Source organism: Nannobrachium achirus, assembly GCF_963921795.1.
Source record: "Nannobrachium achirus genome assembly, chromosome: 18".
NCBI classification, from domain to species: domain Eukaryota; kingdom Metazoa; phylum Chordata; class Actinopteri; order Myctophiformes; family Myctophidae; genus Nannobrachium; species Nannobrachium achirus.
In genome coordinates, this window is record NC_137825.1 from 2075461 (window position 1) to 2098440 (window position 22980).

The 22980-nt window shown below is 41.7% G+C and overlaps 1 protein-coding gene across 1 annotated transcript; it reads left to right on the forward strand.

Annotated features, from left to right (window-relative positions):
* Positions 1-326: 326 nt before the first annotated feature.
* On the forward strand, positions 327-22426 carry lsm12b (LSM12 homolog b). Its single transcript, XM_080747694.1, has 5 exons — positions 327-478; positions 7573-7706; positions 12653-12762; positions 17638-17764; positions 21243-22426. The coding sequence occupies exons 1-5, from the start codon at positions 352-354 to the stop codon at positions 21333-21335; spliced, it is 591 nt and encodes a 196-aa protein (XP_080603820.1). The 5' UTR covers positions 327-351; the 3' UTR covers positions 21336-22426.
* Positions 22427-22980: the final 554 nt, after the last annotated feature.

Genomic DNA, 22980 nt, shown 5'->3' on the forward strand with positions numbered 1-22980 from the left:
AAATAAATCATAGCCAGGGGGAATTAATAATAATAATTCTGGCCAAATTTCACATCCATTGATTGATTGATTGATTGAAGAATTTATTAGAAGTTTGCAATAGAAAAAAAAGTACAGTTTCATGACAGTTTTCAACTAAAAGGAGATCCTAGAAAGCCGAGGCTTATGATTTCCACAGGAAATGTTTCTGGTAACGTAACAACGTCAACGACGTAAAACCAGCATCATCAGCGTGGTGACGTCATGATGCTCCTCCCCGTCAGGCCGCCAGTCAGTCAGGCTTGCTGCGTGGTCCCCGCGCCTGCGCAGAGCGCTGCTTCCTGCCTGGCTGTGTGGTGCTAGCAGCAGAAGATGGCGGCTCCTGGACCGGGGGAGTACTTCACCATAGGATCACACATCTCCTGCTCCACCTGCCTGGAGCAGCGGCTCACCGGGGAGGTGCTGGCCTTCGACTACCAGTCCAGGATGTTGACCCTCAGTATCCTTAACCCGAGACCCGGCGGACCCCCTGGGAGGGGTCCGTCCGTCCGTCCGCGCTATAGGGGAGAGGAGGGGAGGGGGGTGGTGTGTTGTCCGGGGCACAGAGCGCTGTGCTCGGCCTGGCCTGGCTGCTGCTGCTGCTCCGGACCCACCGGGCCGGGCCTCCTCCTCCTGGAGGAGCCCAGCCCGGGATGGAGGCTCTGAGGCCGGCCTTCATGAGGAGGAGGCAGCGGTGTGGTGTGGAGGACTAGGATGATAGGATGGGTTACTACTGGCGACTGGGCTGGGATTGTGACCGTTGTGTGTGTGTGTGTGTGTGTGTGTGTGTGTGTGTGTGTGTGTGTGTGTGTGTGTGTGTGTGCTAACACACTGGGATGGAGCACTATGTGGCAGCAGCAGCAGTGTGTGTGTGTGTGTGGACGGGAGGATCACTATCTGGCAGCTAGGAGTATCATGGCTGTAGTGTAATGTGTGTGACTGTGTGTAGTAGTGGTGTAAAGTAACTGAGTAGATTTACTTGAGTACTTAAAGGAGTAGTTCACCCCATTGATCACTCACGCCATGGAGACTTGGAGACTATTGTTTTGTATTTGTTGCATTCCTAAGACCAAACATGTGATTATAGTAAAGTAAATTTAGCCCCATCGATTCTGGATGGAGACCCAAATGAATGGCAGCAGATAGGGAAACAGTCTGGTTATTTATTTATTTATTTACATTTGTGTCTTAAGAATGTCACAAAAACCAAAACATAATATTGAACTCAAGTCTCCGTGGAGTGATTAATCAATAGGAAGAAAAAAAAAGGAATTTTACTTGAGAATGTCCAATTTCCAGTACTTTTACTTCTACTGTACTCCACCACATTTTGGATCCAAATAGTGTACTTTTTATTCCACTACATTTATTTGGAAGCTTTAGTTACTTTGAATATTATTACAAAACCTACATTAACCGGAACCACGTCATCTCTATGTACATTTCGGCCATTTGAATCAGATCTACAAGCTCACAAATCACAGATCCGCAAGCTTGTAGATCTGCTATTTTCTAAAGATTTGTATACATTTGAAAACTTAAAAAACGGGACAACATTCTGCACAACGAGTGTACTTTCTACTTTGGGTACTTTCTAAGTACATTTTGATACCAATACTTTCGTACTTTTACTCGAGTACATTTATTTTACTCGAGTACATTTAGAAATCCGGACTTTTAACAGAACATTTCTACAGAGCAGCACTGATACTTTTACTCAAGTAAAAACACCCGAGTACTTGTTTCCACCACTGTGTGTGTGTGTGTGTGTGTGTGTGTGTGTGTGTGTGTGTGTGTGTGTGTGTGTGTGTGTGTGTGTGTGTGTGTGTGTGTGTGTGTGTGTGTGTGTCCGCTGCTAGCTAACAGTGCTGCTAGCTTGGTGAAGCTAGCTTTTGACTTCAATGAAAACAAGCGCGGATAATCTTTGATAAACGTTTTAAATGTGTCTCATTCATTCATAAACACACTGTAATGTTCTCATCGTTGATAAAAACCCCGGGGTTTAAACGCTGTATGTCACCCTATGTATGAACTTTGTGTAACTGAATGATGGTTGAATATTGATAATACCACTCCCCACTGTAGTGGACGTTAGCCATGCTAAGCTAAGATGCTAAGTGTTGCTATAGGCTAGCTGAGCTCCAGTCAGTCAGTCAGTCAACCCTGCTAGGCTAGGCTAACTGTAGCTTAGCTGCTGCTGCACATCCAATACAGTGCTTCTGTCAAGGTCTCCCCTTAACTCTGACAGGGTACGAATGGAACCAAATGAACCCTAAAAGGGTCCATTTGGTAGCAGGGAGGGACCAAACGGACCCCCAATACATGCTGTATAAAATGATACAGATTAAACCTTTTCATAGATGGCTTTGTAGACTTATTTGACAGCACTATCAGATCACTGCATGGTCGGGTGGGTTTGTGTTAATGTGGTTTGTCAGACATTTAAACTTTCACTCTGTACTCTGATCTACGGTGTTGTGAGCTTGTAGATCTGCTATTTCAGCTACTGTCCTCATAATAGGGATACTAGTTCAATGTTGTTTTTGACAGCACATTTTGATTCAGTCTTTTGAATAAAATGTCATTTAATTTTAGTCATAATTTAGTCACCCTAACAGTTTTAGTTTTAGTCTAATTTTAGTTGACTAAATATCATATGTTTTAGGCGGCTAAATTTACTGTTGATTTAGTCAACTAAAATGTATTCTGGCAGGCCTTGATGGCATCGTAATGACTGATTTTACACTTGGTTGCGTGCTGAAAATAGCCGATCTACAAGCTCACAACGTGTCGCGCTGCGGCGCGTTGTGAGCTTGTAGATCGGCTACTTTCAGCACGCAACACCTGAGTGCAACCAAACATAAAATGACTCTCTTCTTCTCCACTAGTCCCTCCCTAATGTTTTAGTCTAGTTTTTATTTTGTTGACGAAATTGTCAATATATTTAGTCTTAGTTTTAGTCATCACAGCTTAGTTTTTATTTAGTTTTCGTCAGTGAAAAAAAGGCAGTCGACAAACATTTTTCGTCATAGTTTTAGTCAACGAAATCAACACTGTGCTAGTTCTTATCTCACAAAGATGTGCTGGCCTCCCTGTAGTAACTCTGTCTCTGAGGACCCCCTAGGGGTCCCCGGACCCCCTGTTGAAGACCCCTGCCCCAAAGGAACCCACAGAGTCCCTTAAGAATCCACTTTGAGAACCACATATTTTTAGTAGATCTGCAAGCCCCATCCAACGTGTTGTCACTTGTCAGGGCTTGTAGCTCTCCTTCTAGTCGGCAAGCGACACTTAATTAAGTGTCATTTAAATGAGGCTAAATGAAGCTCTTGAAAAGACGGTTGTGTGGGTGGGGAGGGGGCATTGAGACATGATGCTGGTGGTCCCTGGTAGGAGAGTGGTTCTGAACGGGGGACCCCTTTGAGGAGGTTCCAGGGGGTCCCACGAACCCATTTAGAACGGGTACACATTATTGTGTATCGATATTTTGTGCTTTAACCATTGAAACATAGCAGATCTACAAGCTTGTAGATCTGCTATTTTTGAAAAATCTGAAAAAAATTGAGTTACAAACGTTCACTTTGAAAATACATATATTCAAAGATTTGCACACATTTTCACGACTTTTTCAAAAATAGCAGATCTACAAGCTCGCAGCTGTGAGCTTGTATATCTGCTATTTTTCACTGGTTAAAGCATTCAATAATTCTAGGCCTGAATGGGTTAAATGATCCATGTTAGTTATCAACCAAATGGTCTCTTTGTAGCGGTTTGAAACTCTTGCGAGTGTACAAATGGAGCCGTCCCTTACTGTCTCTGAGCGTGTACGAATGGGCCTGCAAGGGTTCCATTTGTCTGTTCTCAGAGTTCATGGGTTCTGGGGGTCCTTCTGAAATTAATACGTTTGAGAAGGACTGGCTGATGTTTTGAAGGTTTGAAACACACTTACAGTACATATACTTATCAAGGTAACAAGTCAGTTCGCCCAAAATCCCATTCGCCCTAATTTCTTTGGGGCCGTTTTTGTATACTTATTTGTTTTACTGAGGATAAGATGGGAAATAAGTTTAGGGTTAGACGTTGTTTTGTTGAGGTTAAGATTATGAATAGGGTGAGGCTTTGGCATCGTTTTCTGAAGTTAAGATTAGGAGTAAGGTTAGGTTTAACCGTTTTACCGGAAGAATCCCTAAAGAGAAGAATTTCTTGTCCAATGGACAAGTGCCTCAAAAAGTTAGTGTTGGCCAATAGACTACTAGGGATGGGGAGAGAGAAGCAACAAGGCCGGCCCGGAACGGGACTCGAACCTGCAGTACGCCGTCAGGGTGCTTATGAGCCTATTGGTGCCCGGTCTGGTACACCTCATCCTACCACTGTGTTAATCTGCACTGTGGTTGAGGAGATCAAACCTGTGTGATCTGAAATAGCTGATCTACAAGCTTGCGATGCAACACGTTGAGAGCTTGTTGCTTTGCTATCTGCTATTTTTGCTTTTTTGTGTAGTTTTTTATTGAGTATGTTAAACATGGCTTAGAGATAGTCAAACTGTTCCTATTTTCTTCTGCCCAGGGGACCCCTTGGAACACCCTCAAGGACCCCTAATGTGAGTAGTACATAATAGTAGTACCTAATGTGAGGTACTGTACATGTACTGTACATGTACAGTATGTAGCAACATTTGTTTTTATAATGTTTTTCAGAAAACTTGGGTCAGGCTTTAGAAGGCTTTAGAATCAGCCTTAGGCCTAAATGGGTTAAAACCAAGACTAACTAACCGGTAGATCTTAATAGCCGGTCTATCCCTCTTTTTATCCATTGTTAGTGTAATAATGCTGCTTCCCACTGTTCTCATTGTTAGTGCAATCAGTGCTGGTGTCAACGGTGCTAATCAGCCTGTGAGGGGGGGGGGGGGGGGGTAGACCAGGGTGGGATGGGGGGAGGTGGAGTAGGTGGGGGCTGGGGGGAGGTGGGGGGAGGTGGGGTAGTGGGTTTCAGAGTTGCACCAGATTCCCAGAGTAATGATTAACCAGTTGTAATGCCTCACTGAGCCTCTTTGATCTTCTTCTGCCCCCGAAAGGCCTTCAGATTGACACATTTAGATACAGTACATATACTGTAGATACAGTACATATACTGTAGATACAGTACACATACTGTAGATACAGTACATTATACTGTAGATACAGTACACATACTGTAGATACAGTGGTTCTCAACCTGTGGGTCCGGACCCCCAGGTGGGTCCCCAAATTATTGTGGCCGGTCCCCAGATGATTAACTTAGTGTGAAAACATTGTTTTCTCTCTCAACAGTAAACAAACCAACATAAAGTTGTAAGTGTATAGAGGGCATCTGCACATTTTCTAAAGTGACAATTTAAGGACTTTTTAATACCTCTAAAATGACAAATTAAACATTGGCCAAATTGTCAAATATTAGAGGCAGATACTGTGAAAATAGCAGACGTACATCATTTTTTACTGGGGATCCTATCATACCTATGGTTTTTAATGACTTTTTATTTATGTATTACCATGTGCTGTCCTTACTTATTGTAAATCGCTCTGGATTAAGGGTGTCTGATAAATGCCTAAATTGCATTTATAGGAACATAATATGTTTTTCAGAAAAACCTCTTGTCTTAATGAGTTACATTAACATACAAGATCAACACATGCATTATTGAGCTTGCATTTAGGGTGCTGTTCTAGGTCTGTCCCTCTAGGTGGCAGTGTTGCCTGTAGCTGCTGGTTGCATTGAGCTGTGACAGTGACAGGCACTGCTTCTCACTGTAGTGCATAGGACTCTCTGTACACTGGCTTGAGCCCCTGCCCTTTTATCCGTCTGTAAAAAGGGCCCTCTTCAGACTGTGGATGCAGTTTTTACTATGGTGAAAGAAATGCCCTTCCATGCCATACCTGAAGGCAGCATTCAAGAAACTCTCCTGAACTTGAATGCAGCATCTTATGCTGAAAGAATTGCCCTCTCTGTGTAGAAATCCATGCTGTTACACCACATCTCCAGTATTCACTTGATTATGCTTAGTTCAGTGTGGGATCAATCACTGAAAATAGCAGACCTCCAAGCTCACTCTGTCAGCGTTGTGAGCTTGGAGGTCTGCTATTTTCGATATTCTCACCAAAAGGCCCTTTTAGACATGTCAGCCCCTGCCTCTCTAACATTCTCTGCATGTCCCTGGTGCCGTCTCTAACGCAGGGGTCTTCAACCCCATGGGGGTCCGCGACCCCATGGGGGTCCGCGACCCCTAGGGCAGGGCATCTGAAAGTGGGTGTATCCAGGGCTACTCCAGAATAATATTTGGAATTATATCAATTTCTCTTCAGTTTAAGCACTTCTGCTTTGCAGAACGGACCTGAGTTTCACTGTACTTGGTGTGATCTTTTTCAGCCTACAGTACACCAAGTGTCTTCACCAAAAATAGATCAACAATTCATAGATCGTCCATTTTTGGTGAATGTGACAGATGTAATAGCGGTGTGCTTGTACGTCTGCTATGTTTGATTAATTGCCAACGCTAGAATCTAAAATGACTTCCATGCTTTCCTGTTTTCAACGGGCTGATCTTCTGTCCTAACCCTAACCCGGTTTACCACTCTGTACTCGGACCATTTCTTACATCTACACCATATCTCTTGGCCAAAAAATCCGAGTCTACAAGCTGTTTTTGGCTACTAGGTCCAAGCTTATTTGCATGACGTGCTGGTCACCAAAATAACTGGCGATCGAGCGTCACGATTGTACAACAAAGCTTTGGAAGTGAGTGGGATCGGCGCGTTTTTATAAATGTGTTGTGCTTGTTTATTATATATATATTATTCATATCCATTATTATACATATATTATACATATATATTATTCATATCCATTATTATACATATATTATACATATATTATACATATATTATACATATATTATGCAGTTATTATACATATATTATACATATATTATACATATATATTATTCATATCCATTATTATACATATAGTATACATATATTATACATATATTATACATATATTATGCAGTTATTATACATATATTATTCATATCCATTATTATACATATATTATTCATATCCATTATTATTCATGTATTATACATATATTATACATATATTATTCATATCCATCATTATTCATGTATTATACATATATTATACATATATTATACATATATATTATTCATGTATTCCTTGACCCTAAGTTGTTTATTATACATATATTATACATATCCATCATTATTCATGTATTATACATATATTATACATATATAATATTCATATATTCCTTGACCCTAAGTTGTTTATTATACATATATTATACATATATATTATTCATATCCATTATTATACATATATTATACATATATATTATTCATATCCATTATTATACATATATTATACATATATATTATTCATATCCATTATTATACATATATTATACATATATATTATTCATATCCATTATTATACATATATTATACATATATTATACATATATATTATTCATGTATTCCTTGACCCTAAGTTCCTTCCCAAGAATGTGCTTCCTCCAGCGGCAAGCCCAACCTCAACGATGTGATCCTGGTCAACGTAAACTATATTTCTGACGTGAAAATGATTCATGACTGCACTGAGAGTCCCCCGCCACTAGCATCTCTGAATGTCAGCAAGGTACGTAGCTACGTAGCGCTAGTGTGTGTGTGTACAGTGATTATGTCCAAAACCTTTCAGGATACAATCTCTTTTAAATTGGGAAAATTGAGGATCATCTACTTTTTGATGCCTTTGTGTGACACTGTGGTGTGATGGAGTTAGCCTAGCTCAGCTATACCATCCACCCATGTTAAAACAAGGAGGGGATAGATACTGCAGGTAGTTAGCTAGCTGCATTAGTATCTATCTAGGCTGGTTATACCAGGCTACGATCGAGTGGGGCCGGGCCGTTCATTTACAAGAAATATAACACACAAAAAATAAAACACACAAAAAGTTAGAATATGGCCCGACATGTAAGGATATGTAAGGCATAACGTCTGGATCAGCGGTCGGTATCGAGAAATACAAATCCCAACAGGCTGATAACAGCCTGAATCCTGCTATCCCGCTTATTACACGACTAAAACTTAAAACAAAACGAGTATTTCTCCCCCAGCGCAGCGCGATCTCCTTGGAAAACAAGGAAGTGCTGATCAGATCCATTTCAAATCCATTTTCTGACTGCATCGTCTATTTCTCAAAACATTCTTGAGAGCAACGTTTGAGGCTTTTGCGCATACATCTTTTAATGGAAACACTTCAAAATTCGAATAAACTTTCATTATCCGCGAAAGCATTACTGCACTTGGAGGAGGTGGATTTTGGGGCTTAATCGAAAAAACGAAATGCGCAAAAGGGAAATAGAAACACTAAGCAAATAGGGTTTTAATTAAAATACATTGAACTTGCATGGTATGGATTTGGCTGAAGGGCGCTACTAATTTGTTAGCGCTGTGTTCCCGACTACTGTACCTTGCATTGGATGTTTATTTTACGGCTCTGTTGTGTGCAAGCCTCGTCCGTCAACATCACCCACGTAAATCCTGGCTAACACTTCCAGACGCAGAAACTTGCAGGATGGGACGTTGATTCGGGGCGGACAAAAAGCTCACGTCTCGGGTTCGGTCTGAAAAAATCTTCCCGATCCCCGTTCTGTGCACTGTGTGCGCTGTGTGCACAAGTCCGCGGGAAGTCATTTACAGCAGGTCTCCCAAGAATCGCATTTCATCAGTTTAATGGAAACAGGGCTGAGGCTAAATTTGCTATATCTTTTTCCGAATTTCGGGCAATTCGCTTCCTATTTATTTTTGGCTGTCAAGTTGAATACAGCATACATTCACACAGTGCACCCTGAGTGCAGCAGGTGTTCTGAGCCTTTGATTAGCCAGCGGTCTGTTATAGAGCGGAGTGGTCATTATACACATATAACACAATGCTGATTCACGCCATTGACCAATCAGAATCAAGCATTCAACCAAGCCGTGTAATAGCCATGTAGAGATCCTTCTCATAAAATTAGAATATTGTGTTAAAGTTCATTTTCTTTCATAATATAAATGTTTTTTCTAAACCTTCTAAATTTTCGGTTCATTGTGCTTGCAGTGAAATATTCAAAAGCTTTCTTTTTTTATGGCATACAGTTCATGAAAATCTAAAATCCATGTCTCAAAATATTAGAATATTCCACACGACCACTCAAAAGAAGGATTTATAATACAGAAATGTCAAACTTCTGAAAGGGTATGTTAATTTATGCACTCAGTACTTTGTATGGAATACTTTTGAACAAATGTCTTCATCGATGGGGCGTGGCATGAAGGTTGTCAGCCTGTGGTACTGCTGAGGTGTTATGGAAGCCCAGGTTTATATTATAAATATATTTATATTATAGTTATGATGGCATGAAGGTGGTCAGCCTGTGGTACTGCTGAGGTGTTATGGAAGCCCAGGTTTATATTATAAATATATTTATATTATAGTTATAATGGCATGAAGGTGGTCAGCCTGTGGTACTGCTGAGGTGTTATGGAAGCCCAGGTTTATATTATAAATATATTTATATTATAGTTATAATGGCATGAAGGTTGTCAGCCTGTGGTACTGCTGAGGTGTTATGGAAGCCCAGGTTTATATTATAAATATATTTATATTATAGTTATGATGGCATGAAGGTGGTCAGCCTGTGGTACTGCTGAGGTGTTATGGAAGCCCAGGTTTATATTATAAATATATTTATATTATAGTTATGATGGCATGAAGGTGGTCAGCCTGTGGTACTGCTGAGGTGTTATGGAAGCCCAGGTTTATATTATAAATATATTTATATTATAGTTATAATGGCATGAAGGTGGTCAGCCTGTGGTACTGCTGAGGTGTTATGGAAGCCCAGGTTTATATTATAAATATATTTATATTATAGTTATAATGGCATGAAGGTGGTCGGCATGTGGTACTGCTGAGGTGTTATGGAAGCCCAGGTTTATATTATAAATATATTTATATTATAGTTATAATGGCATGAAGGTGGTCAACCTGTGGTACTGCTGAGGTGTTATGGAAGCCCAGGTTTATATTATAAATATATTTATATTATAGTTATAATGGCATGAAGGTGGTCAGTCTGTGGTACTGCTGAGGTGTTATGGAAGCCCAGGTTTATATTATAAATATATTTATATTATAGTTATGATGGCATGAAGGTGGTCAACCTGTGGTACTGCTGAGGTGTTATGGAAGCCCAGGTTTATATTATAAATATATTTATATTATAGTTATGATGGCATGAAGGTGGTCAACCTGTGGTACTGCTGAGGTGTTATGGAAGCCCAGGTTTATATTATAAATATATTTATATTATAGTTATGATGGCATGAAGGTGGTCAGTCTGTGGTACTGCTGAGGTGTTATGGAAGCCCAGGTTTATATTATAAATATATTTATATTATAGTTATAATGGCATGAAGGTGGTCAGTCTGTGGTACTGCTGAGGTGTTATGGAAGCCCAGGTTTATATTATAAATATATTTATATTATAGTTATAATGGCATGAAGGTGGTCAGCCTGTGGTACTGCTGAGGTGTTATGGAAGCCCAGGTTTGCTTTGATAGAGGCCTTAAGCTCATCTGTGTGGTTGAGTCTGGTGTCTCTCATCTTCCTCTTGACAACACAACACATCCTCTTGACAACACAACATCCTCTTGACAACACAACACAGATTCTTTGTGGGGTTCAGGTCAGGTTAGTTGGCTGCTCAGTTAAGCCCTGTAATACCATGGTCAGTACACCAGTTACTAGTAGTTTAATACCATGGTCAGTACACCAGTTACTAGTAGTTTAATACCATGGTCAGTACACCAGTTACTAGTAGTTTAATACCATGGCCAGTACACCAGTTACTAGTAGTTTAATACCATGGTCAGTACACCAGTTACTAGTAGTTTAATACCATGGTCAGTACACCAGTTACTAGTAGTTTAATACCATGGTCAGTACACCAGTTCAAGTTCAAGGTCAAGGTTCAAGGTTGTACTTTATTGTTACGTCTTTTGTACAGGTACATAAGAGTAAAATTTGTTTTTGTTTGGCATCCTTCAGTCAATGCAGTCGTATATCAAAGAAAAAAAAAACAATATAATAACATCAAACCACATCTAAAAATAATCTATCTATAAATGCGAGAAGTCTCTGCGTGTGTGTCTGTCTGTCTGTCTGTCTGTCTGTGTGTGTGTCTGTAATCCGTGTATCTCGAGAACCGTTCGTCCCACCGGCTTCAGATTCGGCACGCGCGTTCCCTGCCGCGGCACGGAGTGCAGTGCCGGGTCTCGACCCGACCCGACGCGCGGTTTTCCCGAACCGGCGCGAAACGTTCAGAATATCCTTATGCGGGGTTGATTGTTGACATCAGGCTGTTCCGGAGGAAATCGGCGAAAGCTCTGACTCATTGTGACATCACTTCATAAAAGGCTCTGACATCACGTACGCCACATGAGTCAACAAAAAATCTCTGTGAGTGTGTATGTATGTATGTAATCCGCGTATCTCGAGAACCGTTCGTCCCACGGGCACGCGCGTTCTCCATATATGGGCATAAAATGAATGCCCCCATATATGGGCATAAAATGGATTGCAGACAGACAGATACAGATATCTCCATATATGGACATAAATGGACAGAGGCAAACAGATGGTCAAAGATCTCCATATATGGGCATAAAATGGACGCAGACAGACAGATACAGATATCTCCATATATGGGCATAAATGGACACAGGCAAACAGATGTTCAAAACGGGTCCTATGACAACAGGTATAATGAGGTTTGCATTAAAGGGGGAACCGGCACTGTGTCTGCAACACAGTTGGAGGCACAGACAGATACTCCATATATGGGCATAAAATGGACGCAGATAGACAGATATCTCCATATATGGGCATAAAATGGACCCAGAACTATAACTGCAGTGATCTCCATATATGGACATAAAATGGACGCCGACAGACAGACAGACAGATACAGATATCTCCATATATGGGCATAAATGGACACAGGCAGACAGATGGTCAAAATGGGTCCTATGAAAACAGGTATAATGGGGTTTGCATTAAAGGGCGGGGCATTCATTCCCTATTTACATTGTTCCGAGTTGGCCAGGTCGCCGACTAGACGCTGGGCCGCCCGCCAGCTTCTAGTAATAATAATAATCTAAAAAGGAGTGCAAAAGGCAAAAAGAGCAACAGGAAAAGAAAAGAGCATCCTCAGATGTACTTGTGCAAAAAGTTTGGCATATTCTATACGCCAACAGCATATTTTTCCATCTTCACAGAGTGTTCTATTTGCAACAGATTAATATATTCAACTTCACAGTATGCATTTATGTACATGTTATTTAGTTACTAGTAGTTTAATACCATGGTCAATGTTTATTGTGAGGCGGATGGAACCGCAGAGTGTGTCTAAGAACATATAAAGTTGTATTATTTGAATAACAACTCACCTTTTTTCTCTCTCTCTCTCTCTCTCTCTCTCTCTGTCTCTCTGTCTCTCTCTCTCTCTCTCTCTCTCTCTATGTCTCTCTCCCCAGCTTGCCAATAGAGCGCGGTCAGAAAAGGAAGACAAGCTCTCCCAGGCCTATGCAATCAGTGCTGGGGTTTCAGTGGAAGGACAACAGCTGTTCCAGACTATTCACAAAACGTAAACACACACACACACACACACACACACACACACACACACACACACACACACACACACACACACACACACACACACACACACACTCAGAGTAGTTTGTCAGGTATGGGTATCGGGGAGGTGTAGTGTATCTTGTACACCTAGTGTATCTTGTACACCTAGTGTATCTTGTACACCAGGCCCATTGCAAGATGCTGTACTCTGTCAGCTACTTTGAGCCACCCCACGCTTTCGTGGTGATGATCGGTAAGGTGGGCCTGAGGAGGAAGACCAAGCAGGACCCTAATCAGTTTGTTCTGGGCTGTTTGGAGCTTTAACTTTAAAGGGACTACACCATGAATTTTCATTTTTCCAATTTTTATGTATTTTCTTGGTGTCCCACCAGCAACTTCTATCCTCACAAAGTCCTATTTCTGACCATTGTGTCTTTCTCAGTTTATGGGCAGATCTATGTTAGCATGTCTCAGAACGGTCCTGATTGTGAAATGTCAGATTTGTGATGTCACAAGGCCTGAGAAGGAGGCAGGAGGAGCTGGGAGAGGGTTGGGGAGGGGTGGGCAGGCCTGAGAAGGAGGCAGGAGGAGCTGGGAGAGGGTTGGGGAGGGGTGGGCAGGCCTGCTGAGCAGGAGGTGGGGAGGAGTGTGGGGCCAAAACTGGCTCAATAGCGCAGTCCTCCCACTCAGGACAAGGTGGTACTGCATTTGAAAATGCTCTGAAAGCCAGGCAGAAATGACAGGGGCTCTGTATTCAGGAGTGGTAATTTAGGCTCAAACCTTTTGAAAAACGTTTTTGGGACACAAACAGTGTTATATAAATTATTTTTAAATGCATGGTGTAGGACCTTTAAGGCAGCTGGGGCGTCGCGATACCAAAACGAGGATTCCGTAATCAACGAGGGGCCCAATAAGAGCACAGCGGGTGAGGATAGGCTTATACAGTGAGCGTATTTTGTCGTTGGCGCGTGCGTTTATGTTGAATGAAACGACAACAAGTTTAACTTCTCTTAGCGGTGGGATTAACAGGCACCGTAGAGTTGGTGCTGCTTCGTGCATCAGGGAAAAAATGCACTTTTCACAGAAAGATTCAATAAATTGCAAACCCTTGTCAGGCTGGGGGCCAGGGCCCCAGTTCAAATATGATTATGTTGGGGGGTCCCCCAGTTAAATATGATTATGTTGGGGGGTCCCCCAGTTAAATATGATTATGTTGGGGGGTCCCCCAGTTAAATATGATTATGTTGGGGGGTCCCCCAGTTCAAATATGATTATGTTGGGGGGTCCCCCAGTTCAAATATGATTATGTTGGGGGGTCCCCCAGTTCAAATATGATTATGTTGGGGGGTCCCTGAACCAGTGCGGTACAGTAGGCTGCTATTATCCAAATGGAAAAACCAACATCATTTCACTATTGGTCGTAGACACTTAATTAAGTGTAATTAGCATGTTATTAGTAGATACAAAGAAGCAGTGAGGTCATTACATTAATTTAATTAAAGTCACGAAACTTTATCCTCCATTATGGAGCTATTAAACCCTAAACCGTGTGTGTGCGTGCGTGCGTGTGTGAGCGTGCGTGCGTGCGTGCGCAACAGAAACCCCAGCACAGAAAACCAAGCCACATGTGTTTAAATCCGGGCCTGTTAGTGGCGTCTGGTCGGATCAGGTTTTAGTATTGACGGCAGTCTCAGCCACCCGACACCCATCAGTCATCAGACACCTGGACCCTGCTTCCCTATTCTCTAGGGTCATGGAAGTTACAAGCTACTCTCTATGGAAGTTACAAGCTACTCTCTATGGAAGTTACAAGCTACTCTCTATGGAAGTTAAAAGCTATTCTCTAGGGTCATGGAAGTTACAAGCTACTCTCTATGGAAGTTAAAAGCTACTCTCTAGGGTCACATGGAAGTTACAAGCTACTCTCTATGGAAGTTAAAAGCTACTCTCTAGGGTCACATGGAAGTTACAAGCTACTCTATATGGAAGTTACAAGCTACTCTCTCTAGGGTCATGGAAGTTACAAGCTACTCTCTATGGAAGTTACAAGCTACTCTATATGGAAGTTACAAGCTATTCTCTAGGGTCATGGAAGTTACAAGCTACTCTATATGGAAGTTACAAGCTACTCTCTAGGGTCATGGAAGTTACAAGCTACTCTATATGGAAGTTACGAGCTATTCTCTAGGGTCATGGAAGTTACAAGCTACTCTATATGGAAGTTACGAGCTATTCTCTAGGGTCATGGAAGTTACAAGCTACTCTATATGGAAGTTACGAGCTATTCTCTAGGGTCATGGAAGTTACAAGCAGGCAAAAAGTTAAAAAATACCTCCATACCTCCAAAGTCTGATCAACCCCTACACCCCCAACGGTTCACTCAGATCAGCCAACACAGGGATGCTGACAGAACCCTCGCTAAAAACCCCAGGGCAAAAATCCACTCGTCCTAGACTCTTCTCCCTCCTGGCCCCCAAACTGTGGAATAAACTCCCTGTCGCACTTAGAACTACAGACTCACTCTCTAGCTTCCATTAGAACTACAGACTCACTCCCTAGCTTCCATTAGAACTACAGACTCACTCCCTAGCTTCCATTAGAACTACAGACTCACTCCCTAGCTTCCATTAGAACTACAGACTCACTCCCTAGCTTCCCTCAATGATTGACCATACATGAAACCGTTTAGGTCTTTATGTAAAGTTTTGACTGAATATGTGCGTGGTCTACCTACGTACTCTTCCTATGTATTTGATGTATTGATGTTAAGTGGCTCTGTATTAAGAGTGTCTGCTAAATGCCTAAAGTGTAAATGTAAAGTATTCAGTTGAACCACACGTGATGCTGTAACTAATGTCAGTGTTGATTTTGACTTTTCAAATTTAAGATTTAGTTTTATTCACATTTTAGTCTTTTGAATACATTTGTGACTAAATGTCATACGATTTTAATCGACCAAATCTATGTGTTTTGGTGGTGCCTTGATGATGTCATCGTAATGACTGATGTTAAACTTGGTTGTGTGCTGAAAATAGACGATCTACAAGCTCACAACGCGTCGCACCTTGTAGATCTGCTATTTTGAGTGCCACCAAACATAAAACGACTTGTCTTTTAGTTCTACTGGATCTCTTCTCCACCAGTCTCTCCCTTTACTGTTTACTCTAGTGTTTATTTGTTTGACGAAATTGTCAATATATTTAGTGTATTTCCTTTTCCTCATCATAGCTTTGTTTTATTTAGTTTTCTTTTAGTTTTCGTCAGTAAAAAACGTTGTCGACAGACATTTTTCGTCATTGTTTTGGTTGACTAAATCAGTGATTCTCAACCTGTGGTTCGGGACCCCCAGGGGGGTCCCCAGATGATTAACTTAATGTGCAACATTGTTTTCTCACTCAACAGTAAACAAACCAACATACAGTTTAAGTGTATAGAGGGTATCTGCACATTTCTAAAGTGACAATTTAAAGACTTTTATGCCTCTAAAATGACAAATTAAATATTGGTCAAATTGTCAGAAATTGCCTCGCAACACAAGGCGTTGTGAGCATGTAGATCTGCTATTTTCACAATAGAACCATGTTATACAAAGTGTAATGCCTCACATCTTAGTGCTTTTTGGGGGGTCGCAACCTGAGAAGGTTGAGAACCACTGGTCTAAATGAACCTGAGAAGGTTGAGAACCACTGGTCTAAATGAACCTGAGAAGGTTGAGAAGCACTGGTCTAAATGACCCTGAGAAGGTTGAGAACCACTGGTCTAAATGAACCTGAGAAGGTTGAGAACCACTGGTCTAAATGAACCTGAGAAGGTTGAGAAGCACTGGTCTAAATGACCCTGAGAAGGTTGAGAACCACTGGTCTAAATGAACCTGAGAAGGTTGAGAACCACTGGTCTAAATGAACCTGAGAAGGTTGAGAAGCACTGGTCTAAATGACCCTGAGAAGGTTGAGAACCACTGGTCTAAATGAACCTGAGAAGGTTGAGAACCACTGGTCTAAATGAACCCTGAGAAGGTTGAGAACCACTGGTCTAAATGAACCTGAGAAGGTTGAGAACCACTGGTCTAATGACCCTGAGAAGGTTGAGAACCACTGGTCTAAATGAACCTGAGAAGGTTGAGAACCACTGGTCTAATGACCCTGAGAAGGTTGAGAACCACTGGTCTAAATGACCCTGAGAAGGTTGAGAACCACTGGTCTAAATGAACCCTGAGAAGGTTGAGAACCGCTGGTCTAAATGAACCTGAGAAGGTTGAGAACCACTGGTCTAATGACCCTGAGAAGGTTGAGAACCACTGGTCTAAATGAACCTGAGAAGGTTGAGAAGCACTGGTCTAAATGAACCTGAGAAGGTTGAGAACCACTGGTCTAAATTAACCTGAGAAGGTTGAGAACCACTGGTCTAAATGAACCTGAGAAGGTTGAGAACCACTGGTCTAAATGAACTCTGAGAAGGTTGAGAACCACTGGTCTAAATGAACCTGAGAAGGTTGAGAACCACTGGTCTAAATGAACCTGAGAAGGTTGAGAACCGCTGGTCTAAATGAACCCTGAGAAGGTTGAGAACCACTGGTCTAAATGACCCTGAGAAGGTTGAGAACCACTGGTCTAAATTAACCTGAGAAGGTTGAGAACCACTGGTCTAAATGAACCTGAGAAGGTTGAGAACCACTGGTCTAAATGAACCTGAGAAGGTTGAGAACCGCTGGTCTAAATGAACCCTGAGAAGGTTGAGAACCACTGGTCTAAATGAACCTGAGAAGGTTGAGAAGCACTGGTCTAAATGAACCCTGAGAAGGTTGAGAACCACTGGTCTAAATGAACCTGAGAAGGTTGAGAACCGCTGGTCTAAATGAACTCTGCTTGTTTTGTCTCCTCAGCATCAAAGACTGTAAATGGCAGGAGAAGAACATTATGGTGATGGACGACGTCGTAATCTCGCCGCCTTACCAGGCAGAGAACTGCAAAGGCAAAGAGGGAAGCGCTTTAAGTCATGTACGCAAAATAGTAAGTACACTGAACACCACTCTATCCTAAATATACACTGAACACTTCTCTATCCTAAATATATCAACTAGTAACACTGAATCTCCACTCTCTCCTAAACACCAGAGATGACCATATATAAAATATAATAAAAAATAATGGAGGTACCGTTACCTCCGCTCTATCTTAACTTCCAGATAACCATATACAACCCAAAGTGAAATAAGTTACTCTTAATACTATTAAAACGGGGCTATCATTTTAGTGATTTTTTGCTATTTTGATTTTCAGTGGGTTAGGGTACAAGCACTCTAACCTAACGTGGACAGTTTAGTGTAGACAGATGGGCGGGCGCGGTGAGTCTCCAGCCAATAGCATGTGTTCTCCCCCCTCCCCCCTCTGCTGCTCTGCTCAGCGCAGAGAACGCTGCTGCGTCATGACGTCAACACATTTGCTCTCTGCACTCCGCAACCGTTGCCCCGATCCATGCCATCAATTCACACATCACCCTCTTCTAGCGCCACCATGAGGCCGATTCTTGCAAAACACATTTTTGGACACTGCTCCTAAGATTTAAATCGGTACACAGTATGTCTACACTCATGTCATTAACGTGGATCTGTCCCATTTAGCGCCACCTTCAGGCTGATTTTTTCAAACACATTTTTGGACACTGCTCCTACACATTTTGCTATAAAATCACGCTGCAACCTGACGGTCGCTTAACTCCCGGGAGTCTTACTGGTTTAGCACTTGTTGGCCGTGTTGCCTTCCATCTCATCCCAAACCATCACTCAGTTCAGCTTTAGTGCAGCAGGTGTTCTGAGCCTTTGATTAGCAGCGGTTAAGTCTGACATCATTTTGTAGGCAGAGGAGAACTTTTGTCCCCCAAAAAAGCGAATCTTTTTACTATTTTTACTATTTACAAATTTTTCTTCTCTTTGTTGTTGAAAGGAAAGTGGTAGAATTATACTTTAGTCCAGGGGTCTCAAACTCAATTTACCTTGGGGCCGCTGGAGGCAGAGTCTGGCTGAGGCTGGGCCGCAGCCTCAGCACACATGCACTAATAAAACAAATTAGTGCCTGTGCACTAATTTGTTTGATTATTATACTGTAGTTTCATACCAGTCTAACAACTACTGTATCTATCTCCCCATCAGTCTTCTCAAATGTCTTTTTTATATTTTAACACAAAATAAGATGAAGGGACCCTGGTGTAAACAAGTTCTGTTTAACTTATGGAACATGTACTCTACTGTTAACTGTACTATATTATTAACTGTTTTGAGGTTCATATCAAACTCGCGGGCCGCACTAACATTAAACTTTCATATTAAGGTGGGGGCCACAAAATATCGTCTCGCGGGCCGCAAATGGCCCCCGGGCCGCCAGTTTGAGACCCCTGCTTTAGTCGTTATTTTTGTCTGGGATCTGTTGAAACAGCGAAGGACAGATATTGACAATAAATCTGCTTGGAGGTTTGACTACAAAATGATGTCACGGCTTAAAGCAGAGCGGTCTGTTATCAGGGAATATCAGACCTCTGATTTCAGGGCTTGACCAATCAGAGTCAAGCATTCAACCAAGCCGGGTAATTAGCCCTATTCACGGCCCGCCCACCTACTTCCGTTTCTCAGCATCCCCCGGTGCTGACTTCAATTTAGAAGGGGAAACTATACTGGACTTAAAGCCAACAAATCATTATTTCTAACGGTAGCGGTTGAGTTGAAGTCGACTTTATCGTTTGATGACGTCATCACATCACACACGACCACCCAATTATTTTATAAAGTTTAAGTGTATAGAGGGTATCTACACATTTCTAAAGTGCCAATTTAAGGACGTTTTAATACTTCTGTTTAATGACAAATTAAACATTGTCCAATTTGTCAAATATATAGAGGCAGAAATTGTGAAAATAGCAGATCTACATGCTCACAACGCCTCGCAACGCTATTGTCACAATAGCACTGTAATATTGGATCATTCCGTTCTTGACAATAAGCAATCCTACTGTTTGAATGCTGTACAGACGCACACATGGATTAAAAATAATGATAGAAAAAATACAAAGGATTTTTTTCTTTTTTCAACTTCGACTTTCGACTTTCTCTGGTGGGAGTCGACTTGTGTAATGAAGTCAACTCAGTCGACTTGTCGACCTTTTCGTTAATGCCCTAATTTGGACCAAAGATAAAACATATTTAGAGATATTTCACACTTTTTAGTTTGTTTACTACATAATTCCATAGTGTTCATCCATAGTCTTGATGCCTTCAGTGAGAATCCACAGTGTAAATAAATAGTCATGAAAATAACTTTTGACTGGTAGCTGTGTCCAAAGTGTGGACTTGGTAGTGTAATATGAACACTGTTCAACTTGGAAACTGTTATGACAAAAATAATTGTGACGGGCCTGCCCTGCAGGTAAAGCCTTGTAAGCAGTGTTGGGGAAGTTCAAGTTACATGTAACTGAGTTATGTAACTAAGTTACATTTTGCTGTAACTTGCTGGTAACTGAGTTACATTCATATTTCTGTAAATCATCAAGTAACTGAGATACTGTTTGGGTAATTTTTTTGGCTCAAGTTACAAGAAGTTACAAGCGCAGTTATAGTTTTACATTTAAGTTTTGTTAAGATTGACAAATCAAATGTCATCTATCAGTTTAATTATGTATAGCAGGGGTCTTCAACGTTTTCAGGCCGGGGACCCCCAAACTGATGGGGAGATGGAGCAGGGACCCCCTACCACCTCGTAGGGTGGGGGGGTGGTCGGGGCTACGACATATTTTTTATTTTAAACATGTACAAGTTACAGCGAGCAGGGTGGGCCGTACCACTACCATTTCTAAACATACTACTTATTAACTGAGAACAATCTGTCAATTGCATAGTAATCATGTATTCAAGGTAATCAAAATGGATAGAATCATGATTTATTTTTTTAACATAAATGTGAAAAAAAGAAGAAAAAAAAACATTTTTTGAAATATATATATATTTTTTACCAATAATTTCGCGGACCCCCTGCAGTACCTCCGCGGACCCCCTAGGGGTCGTGGACCCCCTGTTGAAGACCCCTGATGTATAGCAAAGGTGTTGCTATCACTATACAAGGCACCAGCCCTTTTCTCTTTTTTACGTTACAGTTTTACAATTGAGATGTGATCAAATTGGAGATCAAATGTCATGACTAACTTACAGCATCCTCAACAGATCCTCTTGTTTTTGTGTAATTTTACTTTAAGGAACACCGATGTTCCTTTTTGAAATAAAACATAAAAAAGTAGTAACTTGAAGTAACTCAGTTACTTTCTCTATGCAACTTGAAACTTTACAAGTTACATTTCTCCAGGGGTATAACTGTAACTTGATCAAGTTACTGCCATGGTGAGTTACTTTTAACTGTACAAGTTACGCTGGGTAAAGCCTTGTAGGCTTTCAGTCCAAACTAACCATCGACTCTCTTTGTGTTTTTGTGTTTCTCCTCTTGGCAGGTTGAGAAACATTTTAGAGACGTGGAAAGTCAGAAGTCCATGCAACGTTCACAAGCACAGCAAACACAGAAGGACTCCACTTTATCTTCTTGAGTGGGTGGTTGGGCCTCCAACGAGGGCTGGGTGGGGGGGTGGGCCTCCGCTGGGTGGGCCTGGGTGGGTGGGGGGAGGGGAGGGGAGGGGAGGGGGGGAGAGGCGGGCGACCTCGCCCCAAAACGGCCGGCAGTTTTAAGTTGTTCCCACTGCCACCACTAGGGGGGGTCGCCACCAGCCTCCTCTTTTAGCGCTCAGCCCGGGAGAGACCACGCCCCCTGCCCCTCCCCTATCCCCCCCTCCCCCCTCCCCCCCCCACTCCTGGAGGAAGAGAGGAGCGCCTAGGGACCCCCTGGGTCCTAAAAACCCTCCGCAAAAAGATCAAAACTACCATTTAAAATGAAAAAGAGAGAAAAAGATAAAAAACCAACAAAAAAAACAAAAAAGAAAGAGGAAGAATTAAATCTTAAAATTAGACTTTATAAAAACAAATAATTTAAAACCTTGAACCATAGTTCCTTTAACTAAAGGGACGATACACGCCCAAAAAATAAACCAATGCACCAGTCACTCCCCCCCCCCCCGCGTTGCCTCCAATACCCTGACGGTTTAATTCCCACCCGCCCCCTCACGGAGAACAAGAGATGTTGTTAGCACGGAATGCTAAAGCTAATTCTGCTACGGTGAGAGATTCCACGTTTTAAAAAACAACAGCAGAATAACATCCTCAAACTACCGTTAAACCATCGCGGTCGGTCCTCCACTCACTGTGTCTCAAACTACGGCCCCATCATCGCTAAAATATTCCTAGGTAAATAATCGTCGGGAACAACAAAAAAAAATAACCCCTCCATCTTCAGATTTTTGTTTATTTAGCAATATTAGTATTTTAATTTGAAACGTTTTAGAAGTACCATATAATACCCACCGAGACTCGGACGATAGACCGCAGGAGTAGTTTGTTTGTTTGACGGACATTTCGTTGAACGTATATATATATATATATATATATATATATATATATATATCTCGTCGTCGGGTGGAAACCTCGTAAGTTTCAAATGTGTATGTTCTTTCGCAAAGCAAAGCCCTGCTTCATCATACAAGGCCGTCACACAAAACTAGTGAAAACAGCAGATCTACAAGCACACAACGCCTCGCACCGCAAGGCGTTGTGTGCTTGTAGATCAGCTGTTTTCACTAGTTTAAATCATTTTTTTAAATGATGAATGCAAAACGAACGGTTTTGATCGTACAAGGTTTTCATCGGACAACAACGATAGATATATACATCTTTTCCTTTCACACATCGTATGAGAAACGAAACCACAGCTTCAGTTGGTTCTCCGTGAAAACAGCATTCGGTCGAGGAGGGGAATAAAAACTTGTCATTGACGGCAGATGGAGTAACTGGTCCAGTGATATATTTTGGGTGTAGTATCCCTTTAACTAACGTCTCATCCAGTCCCGCCGACCCCCCCCCCCCCTCCCCATCCCACATCCATGTCCCCCCGAGTTTTTTTTTTTTTTTTTTTTTCGTTCTTCCTCCTCCTCCTCTCCCTCCTCTTCCTCTTTCCTTTGCCTTGGATTCCATTGGTTGAAAAAACAGAGAAAACTTAGAGCAGTCAGAAATGCTTGTTAGCTTTATTTTCTGTCATTGTTTCCTTGTTTTGCTGTATCATGTACGTACCGTGTCTATTTTCTG

What these genes read in the sequence shown, in the direction of transcription:
- lsm12b (XM_080747694.1), top strand. Translation starts at nt 352, where the DNA reads ATGGCGGCTCCTGGACCGGGGGAGTACTTCACCATAGGATCACACATC. An exon ending in TTCCAGACTATTCACAAAAC is followed by an intron (nt 12,763 to 17,637) that starts GTAAACACACAC and finishes TTGTCTCCTCAG; the next exon opens with CATCAAAGACTGTAAATGGC. An exon ending in TAAGTCATGTACGCAAAATA is followed by an intron (nt 17,765 to 21,242) that starts GTAAGTACACTG and finishes TCCTCTTGGCAG; the next exon opens with GTTGAGAAACATTTTAGAGA.